This window comes from Galeopterus variegatus, unplaced genomic scaffold (genome assembly GCF_000696425.1).
Source record: "Galeopterus variegatus unplaced genomic scaffold, G_variegatus-3.0.2 Scaffold359, whole genome shotgun sequence".
In the NCBI taxonomy this organism is placed as follows: domain Eukaryota; kingdom Metazoa; phylum Chordata; class Mammalia; order Dermoptera; family Cynocephalidae; genus Galeopterus; species Galeopterus variegatus.
The window spans coordinates 158,468-181,381 of record NW_007726470.1 but is presented as its reverse complement, the minus strand read 5'-3'; the positions used below and the strand labels follow the sequence as shown (position 1 = coordinate 181,381).

At 45.0% G+C, this 22,914-nt stretch overlaps 2 protein-coding genes across 2 annotated transcripts in view; one reads left to right on the top strand and one right to left on the bottom strand.

Annotated features, from left to right (window-relative positions):
* LOC103586658 overlaps positions 1–3,192 on the top strand; it is a 152,394-nt gene extending 149,202 nt beyond the window's left edge. The window contains exon 3 of the mRNA XM_008567953.1: positions 2,751–3,192. Within this exon, the coding sequence (XP_008566175.1) occupies positions 2,751–3,135 (385 nt within the window). The 3' untranslated portion in view covers positions 3,136–3,192. The remainder of the gene's footprint in view (positions 1–2,750) is intronic.
* A 6,494-nt stretch (positions 3,193–9,686) lies between these two features.
* RCN1 (reticulocalbin 1, EF-hand calcium binding domain) lies at positions 9,687–17,777 on the bottom strand (the record flags this gene model as incomplete). Its single annotated transcript, XM_008567952.1, has 5 exons — positions 9,687–10,856; positions 11,751–11,950; positions 14,820–14,880; positions 16,610–16,788; positions 17,584–17,777. Coding segments are annotated over 5 exons (742 nt in total), but the record flags the coding sequence as incomplete, so codon positions are not given.
* Between the last annotated feature and the right edge of the window lie 5,137 nt (positions 17,778–22,914).

The window sequence follows — 22,914 nt, the reverse complement described above, 5'->3', positions numbered from 1 at the left end:
TAAGGCCAGGAATTGTCTCTTGTTCAAAGATGTATCTTCAGCATCTCACAAAGAGCTGGTGTACAACAGAGGTTGTTGAATGTGAATGAATTCATTCTAAGAACTACTTGACCTAAACTATAACCAAAGGTATTATCGGCCAGAAAACTGCTGGGGTTTTTTTGTTCTTGTAATAAGCCTTGAGCAACTAATTGACTTTTTAAAAGTATGTACATATATATAAACTTTGATAAAAGTTAAAACCTAAAAAAAAGAAGCAATAGAAAAAATTTCACTGAGCCCTCTGTTGTTACCACCAACCAAATCAAATTGGGTTATGAACTTGCAAACGTAGAGTGTGTTGTCCAAACGTGATGATGCTGTTCCAAAGTCACACAAACACTTAAAGAAAGTGCAACTCATCCACTGGACTAAAATGTAGATTTTGGTTTCACCATCTAGAAATCCAGAATAGGGGAGAAAATGTGAACTTTACATCTGGAGAGCCCAAAGTTTGGGTCCAAGCCTAGCACTTACTACATGCCTTTGTGAAACTAATTCAACCTCTCTGCTTTATTTTCTTTCCTGTAAGTGGTGGAAATGAGACTTGCATTCCCGGGTTGTTTTGAAAACTGAATATAAAATGTAAAGGACCGACAGTCCTGACACATACCAGGTGCTCAGTCGAAGGCATTGCTTAAAAGTACTCATGGCTTTCAATTTTTTAAAAGTGTTGTGGCTGAGCTTGCACAGAAAACAGGGACCTCATGAAATATTGCTCTCCTGGCAGGAAGAGGCACTATTTCTTTACCGTCTGCTCTCTAAAAGAAAGAGGAAAATGTGGCAGAGAATAGAACAGCAGTAGCAACAGAGAAGCATGGTGAATGAGAACAGGAGAATCTGGTTCTCACTGGCTCTTGGAATCGCACTGAAATGCAAGGCTTTTCTCTTCACGTTTCCCTTTTCCCTTTGCGATAGGCTGAATGTTTGTGTCTTCTCCCAAATTCATATGTTGAAACCTAATTTTCAATGTGAGGTAATTTGGAGGTGGGACCTTGAGAGGTGATTAGGTCATGAATGGGATTAGTGCTCTTAGAAAAGAGACCCCGCAGAGTTCTCTCACCCCCTTCTGCCATGTGAGCACGCAGTGAAAAGATGGCTATCTACAAACTAGGATGCGGGCCCTCGCCAGACACAGAATCTGCCAGCACCTTGACCTGGGACTTCCCAGCCTCCAGGACTGTGAGAAATAAATTTCTGTTGTTTATAAGTCATCCAGTCTATGCTAGTTTTGCTATAGAAGCTTGAGCAGACTAAGACACCCTCTCACGGTAATTATGGGAAGACTCCTTAGGGAAGGAATCCAGAGGTGGGATCCTAGTGGGCAGAAGAAAAAGCCTCCTTTATCCATCCTGTTTATCTCACGAGTGCTTTTTAAAAAATTTATATAATGAAATTCACTTTGTCATTTTAACAAATAACATTTTTTCATATTTCAAAGGCAAATCATGTTCATTTTGGAAAATTCATACAGTAAAAAGAAGAATATTATCCAAAATTCCACTGCTAGGTAACTACTGAAAATATTTTGCAGTCTATCCTTTAGAAGTTTTTTTCTAGGTAATATGTAGCTAAATCAGTATGTTCTTGTATAACAAATGAGATCACATGGTGTAATCCTTACTGTTCTGTAACCTTATCTTTTTCACTGAACGTCTTTCTATGTCAATAAGTGAAGGAATCTAATGTCACTGTGGGTGACACTGGTGGATTCTGAGGGTGGCTGGACCCCAGACACTCATGATGCCCTCCCTGAGTGCAGTCTTGTAGCTTGTTTCTGTTTCCCCTCCATGAATGATGCTTCAGTGAGCAACTCTGTAGTCAAATCTTTACACAACCCACAATTGTCTTTTACAGTGAATCCTCACATGCAATCTTAATTTCTTCAAGAAAAGAAGACAATAAGACAATGTGATTAAAATATTTAAATCCTATGGGGGCCTCTTTGGTGGAGAGAAGAGGAGGGGCTGTAACTCAGCACTATTCTTTTTATTTCTGATTCTGTTCATCCTCCAGGTTTTATCTCAAGTGCCACCTCATTTCTATTCTACAAACTTAAAAAATGAGCAAGACAGAGCCCTTGTCCTTAAAGAGACTAAAATCTAGTAGTACAGATAAGAGACACAATAACTTATTATCTCTAATAAATGAGTTTTCTCTCTCATTTAACACAGAAGTACCTGACTTTTCATCATGAGAACAAAGGATGAGATGGACATAATTATACTTGTATTAATAATAGCCGGTGTTTAATGAGAACTTACTACATTTAGTAACTCTGAATGTGTAAAATGGGGGCCGGCCCTGTGGCTCACTCAGGAGAGTGTGGTGCTGGGAGTGCCGAGGCCGCAGGTTCGGATCCTATATAGGGATGGCCGGTGCGCTCGCTGGCTGAGCGTGGTGCGGACCACACTGTGCCAAGGGTTGTGATCCCCTTACCAGTCAAAAAAAAATGTATAAAATGGGATACAGTCATCATTTAATTCTCACAGTCAACCCACGAGATAGATACAATGGTTATAAGCATTATATTGTTGCGGAAACTGAGGCATGGGTAAATTAAGTAACTTTCCCTAGTAGGTGGTGGATCAGGAATTTGACTTGAGGTCCTCTGAGGCTAGTGCCCTCTACCACTGAAACATACTGCCTTTGGGCTGGGAGAGAGCCCAGTCATGGTGACCTGGAATAAGCTTTGTGATTTTACCTTCTAGGTACTGTGGCCTGAAAACCAGCTTGCGGATGTCCACCATAGTGGGGTTCATGGTGAGCAATCAGTGCACGTACCATATGCCCATTGGCTTCCCTCAGATCCCAGTGGCTGCCTTGGCTGTGGAGAAAGTGGGTCACTCCAGTGTGCATTACCGACTTGCTCTGTTTCCACCTAACCCCACCAAGGAGCCGCCTTCAGTAGGTTACTGTGACATCAGTGATGGCTTCTTCTTTGGCCATCCCAACTTGGCACAGTTTGACACTTTGGCCTGTACCACTGGGTCTTCAGTCCATGTCTTTGTGAATCCAGCCACCAATAAGCCAACAGGACTTCCAGAAGACTTCCGGAGGGGCCTCCTGAAGCTGATGAGCTTGGCTTCAGTGTGAATTGTACATATTGTACATGGAATTATGCATGCCATAAAGTTTAGATTATTCTCCAAATTTCTTTTCATGCCGTAGCATTTATTTTTGCTCTTAAAATGTCAATTCCTTAAACGTTTTTTTAACAGTCGTCCAGCCCCATTGACCAAGTGCTTCCTTGCATGAGGCCTGGGATGAAGTGCTCAACATACATTGTCTCACTGGGCCTTCACAGCCACCTCCCTTTTACAGGAAAGGAAAATGAAGTTTGTAGATTGGAAGTAATCAGCCTAAGTGAGCCCATCTGACTCCGAAGCCCGTGTTCTCAACCTCCCCATCTGTCTCTCTGCAGACCCAGGCAAACCTGTTACCACAGTAGGCAGTCCCCTTCCTTGAAAGGAGCCCCATTCACTAGCTATCAACAAACTGAGTGAGATCTGTACATCACTCGTCTTTCTTTATCTCCAATGTCTCACCAGCACAGCCACATACTTCCCATGGTTTGGGATCATTAGTCTTGTATGACTCATTAATGTCCTCAGCTGCTTTTTTTTTTTTTATGATGCGAACTTTGATACTGTAAGCCCACCATTCTTTCATATGTTTAAAACAACAAACGAACAAACCTTTGCCACTTTTCTTTTAAATCCATACCTCAATCAGTAATAAAATCATAATAAAAATGAGTGCCATTTACTGAGTGCTGACTACATAAAATGCTTCACGGTCAATACCTTAATTGATCCTTATTACTCTTCTATACGGTGAGTATTATTATCACCATTTTTCAGATGAGAACGTTGAGGCTTTAAAGAGGAAAACTGGAGTCGGGGGAGGGGTTAGTTTAGGCTGTGCCTCCCCCTCAAAGTGAAAGGAAAAACCTCGAGTTTAATATCTTTGGGCTTCAGTTTCCTCATCTGGAAAATATGATCCCTAGTGATCTTCTCCAGTTGGATTCCTGAATGTTTTTTGAATGTATGAAGATACTTGACCTGCTGTTGAATTGTGTTCCAGATCCCTACCACATAAAAATAGCTTTGGAATGCTTTCACCATAATAAAACTATGCCAAGTGCTATTCTTTTGCCATGGAGGCCATTCAATTTCACCTAGTAATAGATCAATTTTGAGGTTTTAAAAACACTTCACACAGTAATTCTAAAGCTCAGAAAGACTGCTAACCAGGAGCCTGGTGTTTGCAGGCATCGATCCACCTGACCTCTGGTAGATGACCTTCTCCGGAAGGTCAGCATGGTGCAGTCCTTTCACTTGTGTGTCACTTTTCAGTCCTCAGTGCTCTTGCACATACATCATCTTGCCTCATCTGTGCAACTGCTCTGAGAGTTGGGTATTATTATTGTTATTACACCACTGTACAGTCAGAACAGTCTCTCCAGGAGGAAGGCATTCTGCTGAGATCATAGAACTCCTGAGTGGCAGAGTTGGAACCTGAATCCAGTCAGGCATTTGAGCCAACAACTCTGCATCTCATCAAAGTGGTCCTGAGGGCTGACCCCGTGGCGCACTCGGGAGAGTGCGGCGCTGGGAGTGCAGCGGCCCTGGGAGTGCAGCGGCCCTGGGAGTGCAGCGGCCCTGGGAGTGCAGCGGCCCTGGGAGTGCAGCGGCCCTGGGAGTGCAGCGGCCCTGGGAGTGCAGCGGCCCTGGGAGTGCAGCGGCCCTGGGAGTGCAGCGGCCCTGGGAGTGCAGCGGCCCTGGGAGTGCAGCGGCCCTGGGAGTGCAGCGGCCCTGGGAGTGCAGCGGCCCTGGGAGTGCAGCGGCCCTGGGAGTGCAGCGGCCCTGGGAGTGCAGCGGCCCTGGGAGTGCAGCGGCCCTGGGAGTGCAGCGGCGCTCCTGCCGCGGGTTCGGATCCTATATAGGAATGGCCGGTGCGCTCACTGGCTGAGCGCAGTGCGGGCAACACCACACCAAGGGTTGCGATCCCCTTACCGGTCACGAAAAAGACAAAAAACAACAAAAAACAAACAAACAAAAAACACAACCAAAAAATCACAAAGTGGTCCTGAAATTTCAAATTACACCATGCTCTGCCACCAATTTTTTGAAATTATGGTGATAGTAGTGATGGTTTCACCAAGAAGTGCAAGTATTGAAGGCTACGTGGTGGGGTGACTAAGAGAGTGGAGTGGGGTTTCCCCTTAGAGAGACACAGATTTATATCCCAGATCTACATTTGTAAGTAGGAGAACCACATATCTCGGTTCTCTCAGGACAGTCCTGGTTGTCCCAGCATCATCACAGGCTCTCTCCCCTAATACTTTTGGGACTCAGGGTTGGAATAAAAATGGAAAACAGTCCGTGGGTCCTCCACCATTTTTTCCCTATCAACAAGCTCCATGTAGGTGTGTGTCTTAGTCTGTTCCTGCTGCTATAACAAAATACCTTAGACTGAGTGACTTACAAAGAATAGAAACATTTCTCACAGTTTTGGAGGCTGGGAAGTGCAAGATCACGGGGCTGTCAGGTTTGGTATGTGATGAGGGCTGCTCTCTCCTTCCAAGATGGTACCTTGTTGCTGGGTCCTCACATGGCAGAAGAATAGAAGGGCAAAAAATGGGCCCACCTAGTTCCCTTGAACCCTCTTATAAGGATGCTAATCTCACTCATAAGGGCAGAGACTTCATGACTTAATCACTTCCTAAAGGTCTCACCTCATACTCATATCGCATAGGGTCTTAGGTTCCAACATATGAATTTGGGGGGGACACATACATTCAAACCCTAACAGTGTGTGTGTATATCCCAGTCTACATGTTCAGACTTAGTCCACAACCTGACAGCTGTCCCTTGGCTATCCTTAGGGTCTAGAGGAGCGTACACCTGTCACTTTGCCCACCCTTTGGAAGATATACCTAGGGAAGAGACTTGACCCAGCCTCTGGAAGAGGCTTGGGGTCACTTGAGCAGGGAATTCTGGGGTCCTATGGAGACTTGGAGCATGGTCTAGAAAGGGGAGGCACTGGCTCCAAGACAGCAAAATTTGTTGGCCTCTGGACTCCTCAACCCATGGGGAAGAGCATAGCCAGAGGAGGAATGGAATGGGTCTTTCTAAATCCCGAAGTGGGCATGGCAGGCTGCCCAGGAGCTAGGGAGATACTGTTATAACTGTCCCCCTTCATTGGCAAAGGGGTCCTGGTCTGGACAATCAATTATATACTCACCTAACTTATGAGTTGTGTAACTTTGGGGATTACTTCTCCTTATAGTTCCCTGATTTGTAAGAAGGGGAGAATAGTACTGTGGTAAACGCACATGCTGCTCACCACTGTTTTCAACAGACGCCGCCTGAGCAACAGTAGAATTGTACTTGCCTGCTCCCTTGAAGTTAGGTGTGGCCACGTGACTTGCTTTAAAACTGTCAGTGAGTGAGAGTGACACGGGCCACTTTCAGGAGGCAGCTTTGATTGCCTGCCTTTGGCTCTCCAGTGGATGTGGAGACATGCTCATAAGCCCCCACAATGCAGCTGTCACAGACAATTTTCCAGACCACAGCTGGCTTTGCACAAGCAAAAATTAAACCACTGAGGGTTATTTGTTACTGCAGCAAAACCCAGCTTATCCTCTTTATTACAAGAACCAAACTCATAAGGCTGTTGTGAGGATTACGTGAGACATACATGTAAGTACTTGGCATAGTGCCTGGTACACAGCTATTAGCATTTATCCTGGGAGAAATGAAATGCTTATGTGCACCCACTATACAAACACCTTCAAGGTAGGGAAGTAGCCAGTCCTTACATTCATTTTCTTTGATGTGCTTCTTTGGAGAATCAGACAGTTTTCTATTTTACATGAGAAAAATCATAGAGGTATGTAAAGCACATGGAGTGGAGGGATGCATTATACGGGGTATGTGTCCCTGGTCATAGAACATGGGGCTGACCAGAATTGAGACTCAGAATGGCTTCTTTGTAAATAGCCCCAAGTTCATATAAATCTCATGAGTTAAAGTACTGATGACACAGTCTTTCCAGTGCTCAAATTTTTAATTCTTCCATGTGAGCCAAAGCTATGAACATTATGGCACTCATTGGTTGTTAGTGGGAAATTCTAGCACCATAAACTCATTTTAAGACTACAGAGAGCCAAATCTCATTGCATGTTCTTAGAGGAAGCCGGGATTTTATTATAAAGGTGGCAAAATAATCTAGAGAGACTTAAACAATAAATAAATAAATAAGAAAGCCAGTTAGCCATTTACTACTTCACTCCACAAGACATTTTAGTTGAGCAGCTAACAAGTAGCCACGAAGCTACTGTTTGTTGGGCGTTTGAGCAGATATGACTCGTGCATTTGCTAACAAGGGCACAACTACAGTAATCCAAGCAGGTGAAGGAAACCTTCAGGTATTACCGATTTTTCTAACTATGTTTTTGTTACACTTGAATTCATTTGAAAACCTACAGTAGGAGACAAGAGGTAGGAAATGTGTGTTCATGTTTTGGTTGGACAGACTATGGCTCCCAGCAATTAATGCTTTCAGTCACATTAGCATTAAATAATGCTTTGTGACATTACAGTATTTCCCATTACAGATCAATTTTGTAACATTTGTTCATAATCAGACTTGAAATGTTACCTAGAAACAAAATATGTTTTCCTTGAAACAGTCAGACCTTATTAGAAATCTAAGGCTTTACAAATCACCATGTTAACAGTTATGTCCCCTAGCTAAGGTTTTCTTTCTTTAAATAGTGTTAAATTCAGCCCCAGAAGCTCCAGTCTCTTTGAGGGTTACTTTTCACATGTGCACTGACTTGAAAGGAAAAACTTAACGCTCCAAATATATTTAATGTCTTACTGTGTGTTCCCTTTTTGGGGGGAGGAGGATAATGTTAGCACCTTTTAAAAATGTGTACTTATAATTAGGTTATAGGATATTATTTTCTTATTTTTTAAGGGACAGGTTTTCATTGCTTAAAAAAAAAAAAAAAACGTGTCAGTCTCTTTCTAGGTAAGAGGAATTGATTCTCATTTCCTGACCACATAATCATATCCTGTGGGTGAGCAAAGAAAAGAGGAGAAAACATGAAATTCAGAGATTTGAAGCAGTATAACTTAATGCTAAACAGCAGAGATTTGGGAGCCAGGAACAACTGAAATTGAGTTCTGGCTCTACCATTTAATCACTATGGAATCTTCAGTAAATTGCTTAACTTCCTATTCAGCAAATGTTTGCTATTTTTATGTTTTTTACATAAAAAACATTCCCTAACTGCATAGAGAAGGAAGAACATTATGTATATATTTATTTAGTTAGTAAATCTAAGTATATTCTGAACATTCTAATATTCCCCTGAGGAATATTCCCTTTGCTTAAAACTATCAACCTCTCATTCATTCAGCAAATAATTAATGGGCACTTAGTGTGAGTTAGAGCCTGCTGTTCTAGGTCCTGGCAAACAGCAGTGAAATAAGACAGACCAGACAGCTGCTCTCATGCAGCCTATGCTCTAGCTTGGAGGAGATGGGCAATGTACAAACAAGATAATACCATGTGGTGAGGTAGGTTGAATGGTGGCCCCCCTAAAGATATATCCCCCTCCTAATCTCCCAAACCTGTGAATGTGACCTTATTTGGAGAAAGGGTCTTTGCAGATGTTAATTTAGTTAAGGATCTCAAGATGAGATCATCCCGGATTATCCCGATGGGCCCGAAATCCAACCACAAGTGTCCTTATGAGAGGCCACCAAGAAGAGACACAGAGAAAGGGGGGAAAGGCCATGTGAAGACCAAGGCAGAGATGTAGCAGCGGAATAAAGCCGCCACAAGCTAAGGAACTCTTAGAGTCACCAGAAACTGAAGAATCAAGGAAGCCATCTCCCGTAGAGCCTTCAGAGGGAGCGCAGCCCCACTGACACCTTGATTTTGGACTCCGGCCTGCAGAACTGAGAGCAAGTTTCTGTCTTTGTAAACCACCCACTTCATGGTAATTTGTACAGTAGCTTTAGAAAACCGATTTAAATGGTAATGTGTACCAAGAAGAAAATAAAATGGGGATGAGACAGGGATGCAAATGGGAACTACTTTAAACAGTAGGGTCTGGGAGTCCTCACTGAGGAGGTATGATATGAGCTGCCCAAGAATAAGGGAGATGGGTATTCTGAATCTGGGGACAGCAAGTACAACGTGGGAATTCCCAACATGGGAATGACCTTGGTGTGTTTGAGGACCAGAAGGAAGTCAGTGGAGCTAGAATACAGGGGGATGAAGGGGAGAGTGATTAGAAGATGCTGCTGATGAAGTGGGTCGGGACCACACCCTACAGGGCCTCATAGGCCCTGGGAAGATGTATGGATTTTCCAACTGAAACCTGTCCCAGAAAAATCCTACAGTTAAAATGACGTGCAGATTCCCTAACTGCATATAGAAAGAAGAACATTATGTATATATTTATTAAGTTAGTAAATCTAAGTATATTCTGAACATTCTAATAATTGGATTTAAAAAAAACCCTAGAACCTTTATAATCTTATTCGTGAAATCCAATCCCACTGTTTAATTCTGTATGAATCTTGATGTCACACATAGAATCTGTGCAGTCAAATACAACAGGACACAGTAGAAAATCCTCAGGGGGATCCTTTATTTCATTCACTTCCTACTTACAAGGTGGAATTTCAGCCTGTGAAAGTTGTTTTTGCCAGTTCATTCAATGGCTCGGAATATCATCTTGTCCTAATTCCGTGGTGTAAGCCATCCTGGGAGCACGTCCCAGGGTCATGGATTCACTGGACTGGATGGGACACATTCCAGAACTCCACAACGGGTGGCTTCCCACAGATCCCACCACCTCATTCCAACTGGGATCAGCAAGGAAACAGATGGTATTTCTCTTCAGTATTTCAAAGATCAGATCTACTTCATTTACATGTGAGAACATTTTCTCAAGTATATTTAAAGTGTTTAGCATTTTCCTGTAGTTCTTCAAATGTCTGACATTCATCTTTTCCCTACCTTTAAAATTCCTTTCTTTTTCACATTATCTTTTTTGATTGCTTCTTATTATAAAAACAAAAAACAAAGATGTGGATTTATTGTGCACACTAGCAGATCCATACAGAAAAATGCACAGAGGTTTTATATACCTCTTACAGTAACAGCTCAGCGTATAAAGACAAGAGGAAGAATCTGAAATATTAGACTTGCTCTGAAATAAGCCTACCTGGTATGACACCACTTTAGTTTAATCAGAATTTTCCCTCATCAACTATTCAACAGTGCCAACTATAAAAAAACCTGGTTGTTAAAATGCATAGCAGTAACTCCACATACAGCTCCCTACCAACCCACCCAGCTGCTGAATGACAGGGCTTTTTCAAGTTTTATTCCCCTTTAGTTTAAATTTAATGGAAAAAACTTAAGTCATGCTGTAGCAATGTATCCCCATAGAGAATTACCATTTACCAAGATTTTGTGTTTTAAGTGAGAGAAATCTTACTGAAAGAATACTGATGATCATTTTCCAATAAATTTTCAGTGAAAAACCATTTTTACCCCAATCTGAGGTATAAACTTGCTTTTTGGGGGACACAACAACTGTCAATTGGACACTTAGCAACCATCCAAGACAATAAAAGAAAGCCTATGGCAGTCTGCCATATTATGGTGAGTGCCTATCAAAGTTCATCATGATTTTTTGTGAGATCTTCCCCATAGTTGGTAGCTTGGCTTCCAACAAACATGTTCCAGTTCTCCAATATCTCCTCTTTAGTTAGCTTCTCATCCTGTAGGAGAGAGGAAAGAGCTCTGTCATAGAAGCTCTGGTAACTGTGAGCAATAGTTCAGCATGATGCTCACGTTATTTCATTGATTTCCAACCTTTTAAATACTACATTTAATAATTCAGAAGCTGCTGGGTACCTCCTTCATCTATCATTACTGCACTGCAAAACTCAAAATTGGAACAGCCTCCTGCTGTAAAAAGCTGCGCTAAAGTACATCAGGTAAGTCCCCAAGTAATTCAGAAGCTAGAATCCATTTAAGTCTACAAGCAGCACTGGCATTCCCACAACAGGCCTAGAAGAATTTCACTTCCTTTTTATGACCTAATTGCATAACCTGTTGGCATAACTTGAGAATTTGGGGCAATTAGCAAAGTGGAAAGAGGCAGAGTCCTATTTTCTAAATCTTGATTTATGTATTTGGATGTTTGTCAATAAATATTGAAGTGGTGGGCACTGGAGCCAGCAGTGTGAGCTTGCCTGAGGATGTCTGGGCTTTAACGGGATGGACTTCCCTGTGCCTGACACATCACAGATGTTAGGTAAATATCTGGTGACTGAACACATGGGTGAATAAGCCTGTCCTAGGGCAATACAGGGTATGCCTCTTAAATCCATGTTCTGCCCACATCAAACGAAGTTACTGGTTCTACAATCCTAGGAGATGTGATTTCATGTAAGTCTGTGGCCTGTAGCTCACTATCCAGGAAAGTCTGGGCCTAGTGGGCTCACTGGGGGTTATCATGGCTTTGGGTCACATTTACAGGTCACAACTGTGGGGCAAGAATGAGAAGTCAATAAGGACATGGGCCAATGCTATCGCCAGAAAAGCAAACGAAACCAATCTTATGTGAACTGACTCCCTTCCACCAGTGATTCCAGAAGAATGTTAAATACCTTGTTTTTGTCTGACTCATACACCAGGTGTCTGGCCTCGGCCTGTGCATGGTCATAATCTTGAGGGAGAATCCAGTGGCGAATCTCATCTTTGTCCAACTTCCCATCCTTGTTCAGATCCCGGAATTCATTAAACTGCTCCCGTTCTGACAAAACCCAGTCGGGCTCAGGGCCATTCTCCTCGTGGGAAAACATATCCGCTAGAAGGGAAGGTTGTTCTTGGTTATGAAGACAAGGGGGAAGGTAAAAGCCAAAAAAACTAGACCTCCTGAGGTTTTGAAAGGGTGATGACCGATCAAGAGACCTAACTCAAAGAGCTGGTGGGCAGTTTCTTCAGGATAAAATGCAATGATTTGTTGACTCTGAAGGTCACTTGATGGAACAGAAAGAACCGTGCTGAGGAGCCAGATGGTGAATCCTGGCTCTTGACTTAGTTCAGTGACTGGGATTAAGTTACTTGGTTCAGTGACTGAGCCTTGAGTTTCCTTGTCTGTAAAATGGAGATAATAATTTATAAATCACACGGTATTATGAAGATCAAATGGGCCATCTATGGGAAAGCCTCTACAAGCCAAACTGGCACTATACAGGTGAAAACTGATAATAATGATCAACACTGAGCACTGTATAACGTGCTTTATATACATTTTCTCATCTGATTTTCATACAACCCTATGAAGAAGGTGCTGCTATTATTCCCATTTCACAGATGAAAAAATTGAGGCATAGTCTTACCCAATGACCCACAGCTAGTATGAGCTTGAGGCTACACAGGAACATGGGGACTCTACTTCCATGGTCCTAACCACTGTGTTTATTACTATTGTATATATCATTTCCAAAGGGCTTTCACATATATCATTTTATTTCATCCTTATATCAACTTTATAAGATAGATTATTGTCCCCATTTTACAAAATGGCACGGAAAGGAAAAAGAAGGAAATGTTTATGCACTGCTTATTTTGTCACTAGGTCTTCTTGGAAAAGAGAGATACCCTGTGGGCAGTTTCTCCTTAATGGGAGCACAGCTTGGAAGTGTCAGGTGATAGAGGGAGCAGGTAGTGAGTGAAGGGAGAAGAGAGGCAAGATCCTTGGCTACAAGGAAGCTCCAAGGGAGACCCACACCCGACATGCACATTGTCTTTGAGAAAGGGCATATATATTAGCTAACTCAAGCTTCATCTGGAGCTGGCTGGTTAGCTCAGTTGGTTAGAGCACAACCTTGTAACACCGAGGTCAAGTGTTCAGATTCCCTTACCAGCCAGCTGCCAAAACACACACACACACACACACACACACACACAAGCTGTCTGCTGTCAAGCTTCATCTAATTCTGCAAGGATGGGTGCTATTGATTACCATTTTACAGGTGAGGAAACTGAGGCTTAAAGCGATTACACGACTCCCCCAAGGTCACAAAGTGAGTAAGTGGAGAAACCAGGGCTCCCAATTCCAGAGCCCTGCCCACTACACCATACCTCCGCCACCTTTCCACTTGTCCCCGCCCGAAGAGAAGATTCCCCCAGAAATGAAGAGAAGTCATTTGCTAGACAAGTTGATAGACCGAGTCTCTCGGACTACAAGTCTCTCAGAATTTGATTTTCAAGCACAATGTCCCCACCCACCCCCTGCCCAGCATAAAGAATGGGATGTTTCTCTTTAGGCAGAGCCACTCAAAGAGTTTTGCCCCCGACTGACTTTGCACCATTTCAATGCAGAGTTCAGGAGGGCCGGGAAGAGCACGCATGCTTAATCAGAAGCGCTACGTTGTTTGTTTTAATCAGGCAGCCTTTTCTGTCAGTCATTCCATCACCACATCTCCCCCTGCACGTGCACCCGGCAAGGGGAGTGCTCTGTTGCTTGCACTGCCAAGGCAGCTGACAGCATCCGCCATGCTGCAAAGGTAGTGCCACTGAGATCACTTTAATTACCATGGCAAGAACTGCCTGTCTGCTACCAATGACACAGTGCTCAGTCCTCAAGAACAAATACAATTTCTAATGATTAGAAGAGACTTTGCTCGTCATCACTGAAGGCACTTGTTCTTGCATATGGGGTGGCAAAGTAATAAAACCACAAAACCAGACTGATGGCAACTCGGGCTTTGGTTTTACATTTAAAGGTAATTAACTGCCTCTATTAAGTATGTGTACCAAAATGATATATATACAGTCCCTTTTGTCGTAGGTCAATGCCTAAATCAAACGATTTTCCAGCTTTTACCTTATTGAGACTTGGGAAAAGAAGAGCTGTCGGGAGACGGCAGCCTGCCGTCAGAGTCATGTGCTATAGCAGCCGGTGAGGATCATATGGAAATGTCCTTGGTGCCTGCTCCAGTCCTTTATGCTTGTGAGGCTACTGGGCTGCCGAAAGGGCTCTAAGCAGCAATAGTGGGTTCCGACCCCAGTACATTAATGTGAGCCTCATTCAGCCAGTGTTCAAGGTTACCTGGAAACGCACTTTTTGACGTTGCTTAAGTGGAGCCCTTAGAGTAAAATGCAAGGTATGGTACTCCCAACCAAAGGACAGGAAACTAGAGGCACAAAATGGCTGTATTATTGGGCAATTGTGCACTTTGTAAAAGGATTTACCTCTCTAGAAGGAATGTCTTTCTGCAGAGAGCTTGAGCATATAAACAGTTCCATCGATCACAGCTGCATCTGCTCAAGAGTTTCCAGGCCCCGATGACCCACAGTCTGATTTTGGACTCTTTCCCCTGACACTGTCTGCGCTAGCTTCACTGTAAATCTACGGGATCACCAGTCCCATTTGCAAAGGTAAGATGAGGCAGCGTGATGAAGGGCACCTTCATCACCAGAGCTGTGGGGCCAACTGTTGCCAGCCTAGTGGAAGGGCCGGCCTTTTCATCTCTTCCCTGCTGAATGAGGTTGTCACACTAGGGCTGGTGTGACAAATCCGAAGGCCCTCCCCCCTGGGAGGTCATAGGAGTGACATCACATTCTTCCAGCTGTTGCTGAAAAAGACGTCTGGGGAAAGCAGCCGGATATGTGGTGGAGGAATGTTGCCTAGCTGGGATGGCTGAACAAGGCTCCAGGGCAGCACTCACCAATGTACTCATCCTGGTCCACAAACCCGTCCCCATTCTTGTCAATGTCCTCCAGAGTTTCCTAGGAAGCAAAGGAGCAAACAGAATGCAAGATGGCCATGTACTCTGGGTAAATCTGAGAACTCTACTGTCCTCCTTTGTCCCGCTTTTATGGCTGAATGCTTGGTGATTTCTGACTCATCTTACCTCCCTGGGTATTAGTTTCTTACCTGTAAAAAATAGGCAGTTATTTCTGTCCTACTCTGCACCCCACAACTTCAAGAGCAGAACATTCTCTTTGAAGGAAAATGTACCTCGCAAACCCAGAGGTGCTCTGTTTATATCAGGAAGGCTGGCCAGGCCAACCATCTCCACCGTTCTGCCAAAACATCCCCTGGAAGACCTGAGAGGAACCCAGTGTGAAAATCACTGGATCAGATAATCACAAAAGTAGATTCCAGTGCTACCTGGACTATGAACACTGAGTTAGTGTCAGAGAAATAAGAAACAGTGGACAATTGAAAAAAATATATATCTGACTTTTGAATGTATTATACTCTGTATTTAGCGTATTCGACTTCTTAATTGGGTTTTTGGTAGGGTCAATAATTAAATGAGTTTACTATCCACTGGCCTGGCAACTCAAAGGTATTGTGGATTAAAGAAAATATCAGCCTGAGATCAAAGAGGCAATTCTGAAGGCACATATTCCACATGTGAATAATTCCCCATCTTTTTTGTCCTCGGGCAAATTAGTTATCACTAAATGGATGTAGGGTGGTAAAGAGAAATGATTCTTAGAGCCACTGCTCAGTCCTTAGGGTCATGGTGGTCATGGGGTTGAAGTATGAGGCAAGAGTGGACTCATCCACCAACTGGGTAACTAAAATAATCAAGAGCTGATTATAAACAAACGCTCTGGCCACCTGTCTCCCAGCATCGAAGCAGTTGGAACTGGCTCAGGACATCTGCCCAGGGAACAGGTGATGGCATTTATCTAATTGTGGTTGAAAGTGAAGACGTTTGGGACCCAACAGGACATTATGGAAAGCAACTACACTCTGAAGTCTTACAAGCGTAGTCATCCCTCAAGTGTCGGGTCTGATCCATTTACCTCCAAGGATTCTACCCATCCCTAAGGGTAGAATCCTTTCCAGCCAGAATTTTTACTTTAAGTTTCCATATGGTTTTAATGATCCAGTGCATTCTATTTGTGTCTTTTTCTAATTCCCTCACAGCTGAAAAATAAGGTAGAGACTAGCTAGTTGGCCACTAAACCCATTTGCTCTTTCTGGGCACATATCTAAAATATATTTCCCAGCCTCTTCGTGGATACGAGGGGCCAGTGGAACATAAATAGAAGGGATGTGTCATTTCCTGGCCAGAACAGTAAAGACGAGCTGTGTCTTCTCATTCCCTCTCTTCCCTTTGTCTACCAGCTGGTTGTTGCCAGGTTGACCGTGAAGCCACAAGATGGAAGAGTACAAGATGGAAGTAACCCGGGTACCTGACAGCATTTAGAGAACTGCCCAAGAGATCCACCTGGCTGGGACTATCTGTACTAGACTTTGTATAAGCAAGAAACCACAAGCTTTGACTGTGTTAAATGGCTACAACTGGGGGCTATTTGTCACCGTAGCTGGCCCGCCCTGACTAGTTTCCTGGGTACACAGGTATCCAAAGCATTGTTCTTCAGAGTCCTTCTCCAATTCCCTTCAATCTGAAAAAGTTATATCTTTGGAAGAAAGGATGAGATTTGAGGGCAGTTTTCTCGCTGGTACTTCCCAGCCCAGGCTCTTCATTCATCTTACCAAAACCACAATTTCCTTCATATGCTCAAACTCCTCAGGGTGCAAAAAGGCAGTGAACTCCTCCCGAGTGGCTGTCAGGTCACCATTGAGGTCTGCAGCCTTGAACCTTCTCTCGTCACGTGGCAGCATCTTTTTAAAGGTCTGATGATCTGAAGTATCATGAAACTCCGTGGGGTTTCCTGCAGGACATAACGCAGAAATGTTTAAGCTGTGCTGCTAAGGAAAGTGCTCCCTTCCAGATCGCTCATCCTCCATGCCCAAATGGTACACTTGGGACAAAAGGTCCTGACCTCTTGAGTTCTCGGAAACAGTTTATTTCAGAATGCCTCTAGTACCTGTCCTTTGAAGCCACCTCTTCAGTCCTCCCTAGGCCTGTCTCCTCACTGTCTCTGCCACGCACCCAGCAGGTGAGAACCCTGTGCCTCTGCATCTCACTCCTCCCTCATTCCCCCAGCCCAGTTTGTCTTATATCCAAACCCTGCCCATTGCTTGATGTGTTGCTGCACCTTTGTCCCTCTCACTGGCCTACCTTCCCCACAGGTGTTTATCTCTCTGAATATGAATCCATCCTTCAAGGCCCAGCTCCCAAGCGAGCCTCCACCAGGAAGCCTTCCCTGACTCCTCCAGCCTACTCGATCTTTACTATCCAAAATTAGGCAGCCTTTCGAAACTGTACCACACATACACTTCCCTTCTGCTTTCTTCTTTGTATGTGCCTCTGAGACTGTAAGTTCAAGTAGGGCAATGACCTAAGGGATTTTTTATTAGTCCCTTGCATCTCTCCCCTATGCCTTCACTCAGAGTAAGCAACTCAGTACATTCTTAGTAACAAAGGAGGATGTTACACCAGCAGATTCTGCTTAGGAGGTTGTGACATCTTTCCGAAGCGGGTGGATATGATAAGAAGCGAATCTCTTGCGAGAAGCTTGTCAGTTGGGCCCCAGCTGTGTAATCGCTCCTACAGCACCTCTTACCTAGGTAGTAGCCGTAAGTGGCTTGTTTGTATTCTTCCCAGGAAATCTTATCATCTTTGTCCCTATCATAATCCTTCCAGACTTTAGCGACATTATCGTAGATGTATCTTTTCTGCACCCGTTTGATCCAGGTTTTCAGCTCCTCGGTGGTGACAAAGCCATCCCTATTACTGTCGATTCGGTCAACAATCTTCCTGTAGTAAAGAAAACCCCACAAGGCTGTTATCAAGGCTGTGTGATCCTGTTCCAGCAAAAGATCAAACCCCTACACGATAAAAAAAAAATGCTTAAATCACTAAAATAGAATCAATGATCCGATGATGCTCAAAAGGATCTTAAAGTTTATTCTTTGCAAGAATAATACGCCTTCTCTCCACCCCCAACCAGTGACAGTGGCAGACATTGCTAATGGATCATGCCCCTCTGTCCTGATAAACCTAGATGTGACCTCAGAATTCCTGTTAAGACAGTGCTCTGGAGACAGCCACTGCCTACTGATTAGAGTTCATCTGTTAGATGAAACCTATTAATCTCCCCTGATGTAGTCTAACTGCCTCATTTTAGACTAATGGAAACTGAGGCCCAGAGAAATTGACTTTTCCAAGATCACACAGCTAGTATTTGGTACAACTGAGATGAGAACCTATGTCTTTTGGCTCTAGATCCAATGCAAAAAATGGAACATTCTATGTTAACCAAAAGATAATCGAGTTCCTCGTTTTGTTGTTGTTTTTAGATACCACCACCTTGGACGCAAAGGCTTGAAACTTAAAGAAAGTGGAGACCAGATCTTCTTGAACAAAGCATAAAATGTCAGGGATGAAAGAGCCTTGACATCATCATGGAAACTATCCAAGAAACATGACCAGCTGAGTAGCTGCAGGAGCCTAAACCTTCTGCTCTTAGGGTGAAGACCCCTATGCCCACTGGTGTCTCAAGCTCCACAGCTGGCCCGGGTTCCAGAAATTTCCCACTGGACTCCACTGAGGTACTCTAAACACTAGTCCAGAGCAAACTTCAGGTTGGGAACTCAATACCATCCATCTCTAGGCCAGAGGGTCCAAGCTAGAGATGACATACCCATAGCTATTTCCAATGTTTAAAAAGTTTCACCCTGGGCCGGCCCGGGTGGTGCACTGGATAGTGCGCCGCTTGGGAAGCGCGGCGGCGCTCCCATCCGAGGGTTCGGATCCCACATACAGACCGGCTCCCGCTCACTGGCTGAGCGAGGCACGGGAGCAACGCCGAGGCTTGCGATCCCGTTGCCGGTCCCCGGTCCGGTACGGGGGCAACACTGAGGGTTGCGATCCGTTGCTGGACACGGAAAAAGACAAAAGACAAAAAAAAAAAAAAAAGTTTCACCCCGGTAGTGCATTTTCCTGAAATGAAGTCATACAGGCTAATTATGGATTTGTCTCTTTGTTTGGGGCTGGAATTCTGTCAACACAATGGTAGAACTTTCTTACTATGAATAGAAGTTCTGGTTGATTAATTAAAATTAGGAAATGATTTCATTAGTTCTTCATAAATATAATTTTTTTTTTGACCAGTAAGGGAATCACAACCCTCAGCACAGTGTGGTCCGCACCACGCTCAGCCAGCGAGCGCACCGGCCATCCCTGTATAGGATCTGAACCCGCGGCCTTCGCGCTATCAGCACCGCACTCTCCGAGTGAGTGACGGGGCTGGCCCTCAATAGTCAAAGTTTCCCTCTTCTACCTGAACCTAGGAAGCCCAAGCTTCTCTTTCTCAGGAAGGTGTGAAACATTACTAACAGCTTTATATATCCTTTCATTTGTAATGAGGCTGCCCCCAGGAAATCACAGCCAGACACAGCAGAATTCTTTCAACATTCTACAGTGTTGAGATCACCTACTACATGCCAACCACTGTTCCAGTCCTGGGGACACGCCCACGGGTTACCCAAAACTAACTGAGGAACAGAATCTCAGGCCAGCAAAAGCCGACTTACATCAGACTGTATGGTCCTCTTGAGGGCAGCATCTAATCTATGCCACATAAAAACCCAGGACATAACTCAGCCTGACACACAGTAGGGGCTCAGTAAATATTTGTTACAGTTATAAATAAGATCTTAACGTCTCTTGTTAAAAATCTCAAGTGAGATAGTGGGAAAAGCAGCTGTGATGCAGGTAAAGCCAAACACTTTAATCAGAACACCTGGATCCTCATCCCGGCTCTGGTCGCTGTCACCTGTATGATACTGGGAGAGTGACTTGATCTCTGAGCCTCAGTTTCCCCATCTGTAAACTGGAATCTTCTTCACAAGGAATGTTGTGAGGAATAAAGCAGAGAACAAGTGTCTTTCCTCACTGAAGACAATAAGCTAGATTAGGGTAGATGGAAACTTCACTAAACACCCAGCAAGTAACAGAAATGAACAAAGCCTTCGGTGGGGTCTACAGCCAAACAAGGCTGCTCAACTCTGCTGCAGACAATGACTGCCATGTGGGAAAAAAGGTGTCAGGAGAAAGCAGAAATCCGGGTCTGTACGTGAAATCTCTCAAATTTTAAACGTTAGCAAGTAACTTGCATTTTTCCTAAGACTCTGTGTGTCATGTTTGTGACTGTATGCAGTCTACGGGTCCCCTCTTCTCAACCCTCTGGCCTAGGTGTATCTAGGGGCCTTAGATCTGTCACATTTTCAGAATCAATGGTCAGCTGGTGGTGACAAAGTTGCCTGGATCTAGCCCTGCTTCTCCCTCTGCTTCTCACACTCAGCCCCGACCCAAACTAGACCCAAAATTTCCAACACCCTCTGCCCTCCTCTCGCCCAGATTTACTTTACAGGTGAACTGTGCATGTACCACCCCTCCAGTGGCTCAGGCCAGAGACCCAGATGCACCCTTGATTCCCCCCTCCCCCCTTCTTCCCCACATGGAGTCATTCTGGACAGGCCGAGCCTGGTTCAGGCATTCGTCACCTCTCCCCTGCCCCTGGTCTCCCCATCTGCTGTGGATTGAATTGTGTCTTCCCCGTACCCCTGAAGTCCATGTAACTAGAAACTTAACCCCCACTGTGACGGAGTTGAGAGAGTGGGAAATCCTATCACGGTAATTGAAAGGTGTGGCCTTGAAGAGGTGATTAGATTGTGAGGACCACACCCTAGTAAATGGATTAATCCATTGATGATTTAATGGTGGTCATGGGCATAGTTCTGAGGGCTTTAAAAGGAGAGCCAGTGAGGTTAGCTCTCTCTACTTCTGCCGTCTGCCATGTGACACGCTGCTTTGCTGTGAAGAGTTGCTACCCGCCAACAAGGCTGTCACCAGATGTGTTCCAGATGTGTGATGTGGACTTTGGACTTCCCAGCCTCCAAAACTGTAAGCAACAAGTATCGCTTTCACAAATTAACCAGTTTCGGGTGTTTCTGTCATAAGCAACAGAAAAGGACAAATACACCATCTGTGCCTCAGTTCTGCGCTCTGCCTTCCCTAACATGTTTGTGGCATTATGACATTTTGACCACATAATCTCCTCCTTGCCACGGTCCTTCCTGCTCTGTCCTTGGCTCCCCTGCACTCCCACCTCCCTCTTCTTCCCTGTCTCTTTACGGACCCAACACCCCTCATGCACCAGAACCGGTTTCTAAACCTTTATAAATGGGCTTTTATCTCTTCAGGAACACCTTCCTCTGTGATACACACAGCAACCTCTGAGTCATCCTACAAACTCTGATCAGATGACATCCCCAAACCCCCAAGCCTCTCTCCAACCTGAAGCCGTATGGGCTCCTTTTCCTGGATGTGCTTGCTATAGTTTTTACAAGCCACCATCACAGCATCTATGCACAGTGCCTGCCTCTGTGTCTCTCCGCCTCGTTTGATTACAAGCACTTTGAGGCCTGCAGCTAAGGCTTGATCTTTGTACCTGCTGGTATCTAACGTGGTGCCTGATACACAGTAGCCACTCAGATGTCTGTTGCATGAATAAATGAGTGAAGTCAAGGTGTTCGTATGAGGATCAAACCCAGACCAACTCCATCGACACCTGTTCTCACCATTAGGCTTACCCATCACGATGAAGGCATTAAACTGGAAGCTGTAGGACCACAAACTACAAAGTTCCTCCTTCCAAATTCCCAAACCTCTCCCCCTCCTCCTCTCCAGTGACAATGCTGAATGGCTGCCACTCATAGTCTCAGAATAAACCGGTTTCCCAGTGCCTCACAGCAATACAATTGAATGAACTCATCAACAGCCCCCATTGTTAAGTTCCAAACAAGAAGAGAAAGTACTTTTCTGCAAAATAAAAGGTGATTGTTCGGAGGTGACTTTGAAGTTCAAAGACCTCTTTATCAGAGCAGGCAGACGGTGCACCTACACAATAGGTATAATCTATCTTCATATTCTAACCAAACACACTGGCCTTTGATAGCCCCTGGGAGCACAGGGATGGCTGTGTTCTCTCCTATACAGCAGAACCTGAAGATCCTCCACCCCCTGGAAGCAGGTTCCGGGAGAACCTGTGCCCAGTAGGCAGAGCGGTTGGGTCCTTCCCCAGCCCTGCCTCCAGCTGGGATCAGGCTGGCTGCTGATCCCTCCGTGGAAGGACTTCCAGATAACTTTGCACAATGCCCACGTGTCTCCTCAGGGGACCCGGAAGATGTACCAAAGTTTTGCTCCCCAGGTTTTTCGTTCCTGACTCAACTGCCTTGAACGGCGAAATTCACCATCCACCACTGCGACCACCCTGCACCCGCAGCTTTTTGCCCCATCAATCAATCAGTTGCCAAAGAACTGAGTAAGTGCCTCTGCAGACATCTCCTGGAAACTGAAACCAGGGGACCAGTTCCCGTCCCCTCCCCCGTCTCTTATCCCCAAGTGCCCCTCCCTTCTTAACAACCGGATTTTTATGTCCCTCCACCAGATTCATGGGGCGATTGGGCAGAAGGGGAGAACGCCCCAGCCCTGGACCTGAGACACAGGCCGGGAATCAAGCCTCCCTCGCCTGCCCGCTTCATCTTTCATCCATTCACATCCCTCCTTGAGATTTTCCAAGCAAGTGCCAAGCCCCTCTTTCCAGGAATGAGGGGTGGGGGGTAAGAGAGAAACTGCCAGGGTGGGGAGGAACTCTTGTCACTCTAAAAGGCCACCGAGGACAAACTTCTTTTGTACCCTCTCTCCCCTCCCTTGTGATGCAACGAGCGGGAGGGGGCGGGTCCCCGCCTTCCTGGCTCCCGCGGCCGCTGCCACGTTCTCGCCTCCCCGCGGGAAGCCTCCCCTGCCGGGGCGCGGCCGCGGTCTCCACCCGGGGGTCCCGGAGCCGCCGCGGGCAACTTTGGCCGGGCGGGTCCCCGCGGTCTCATCG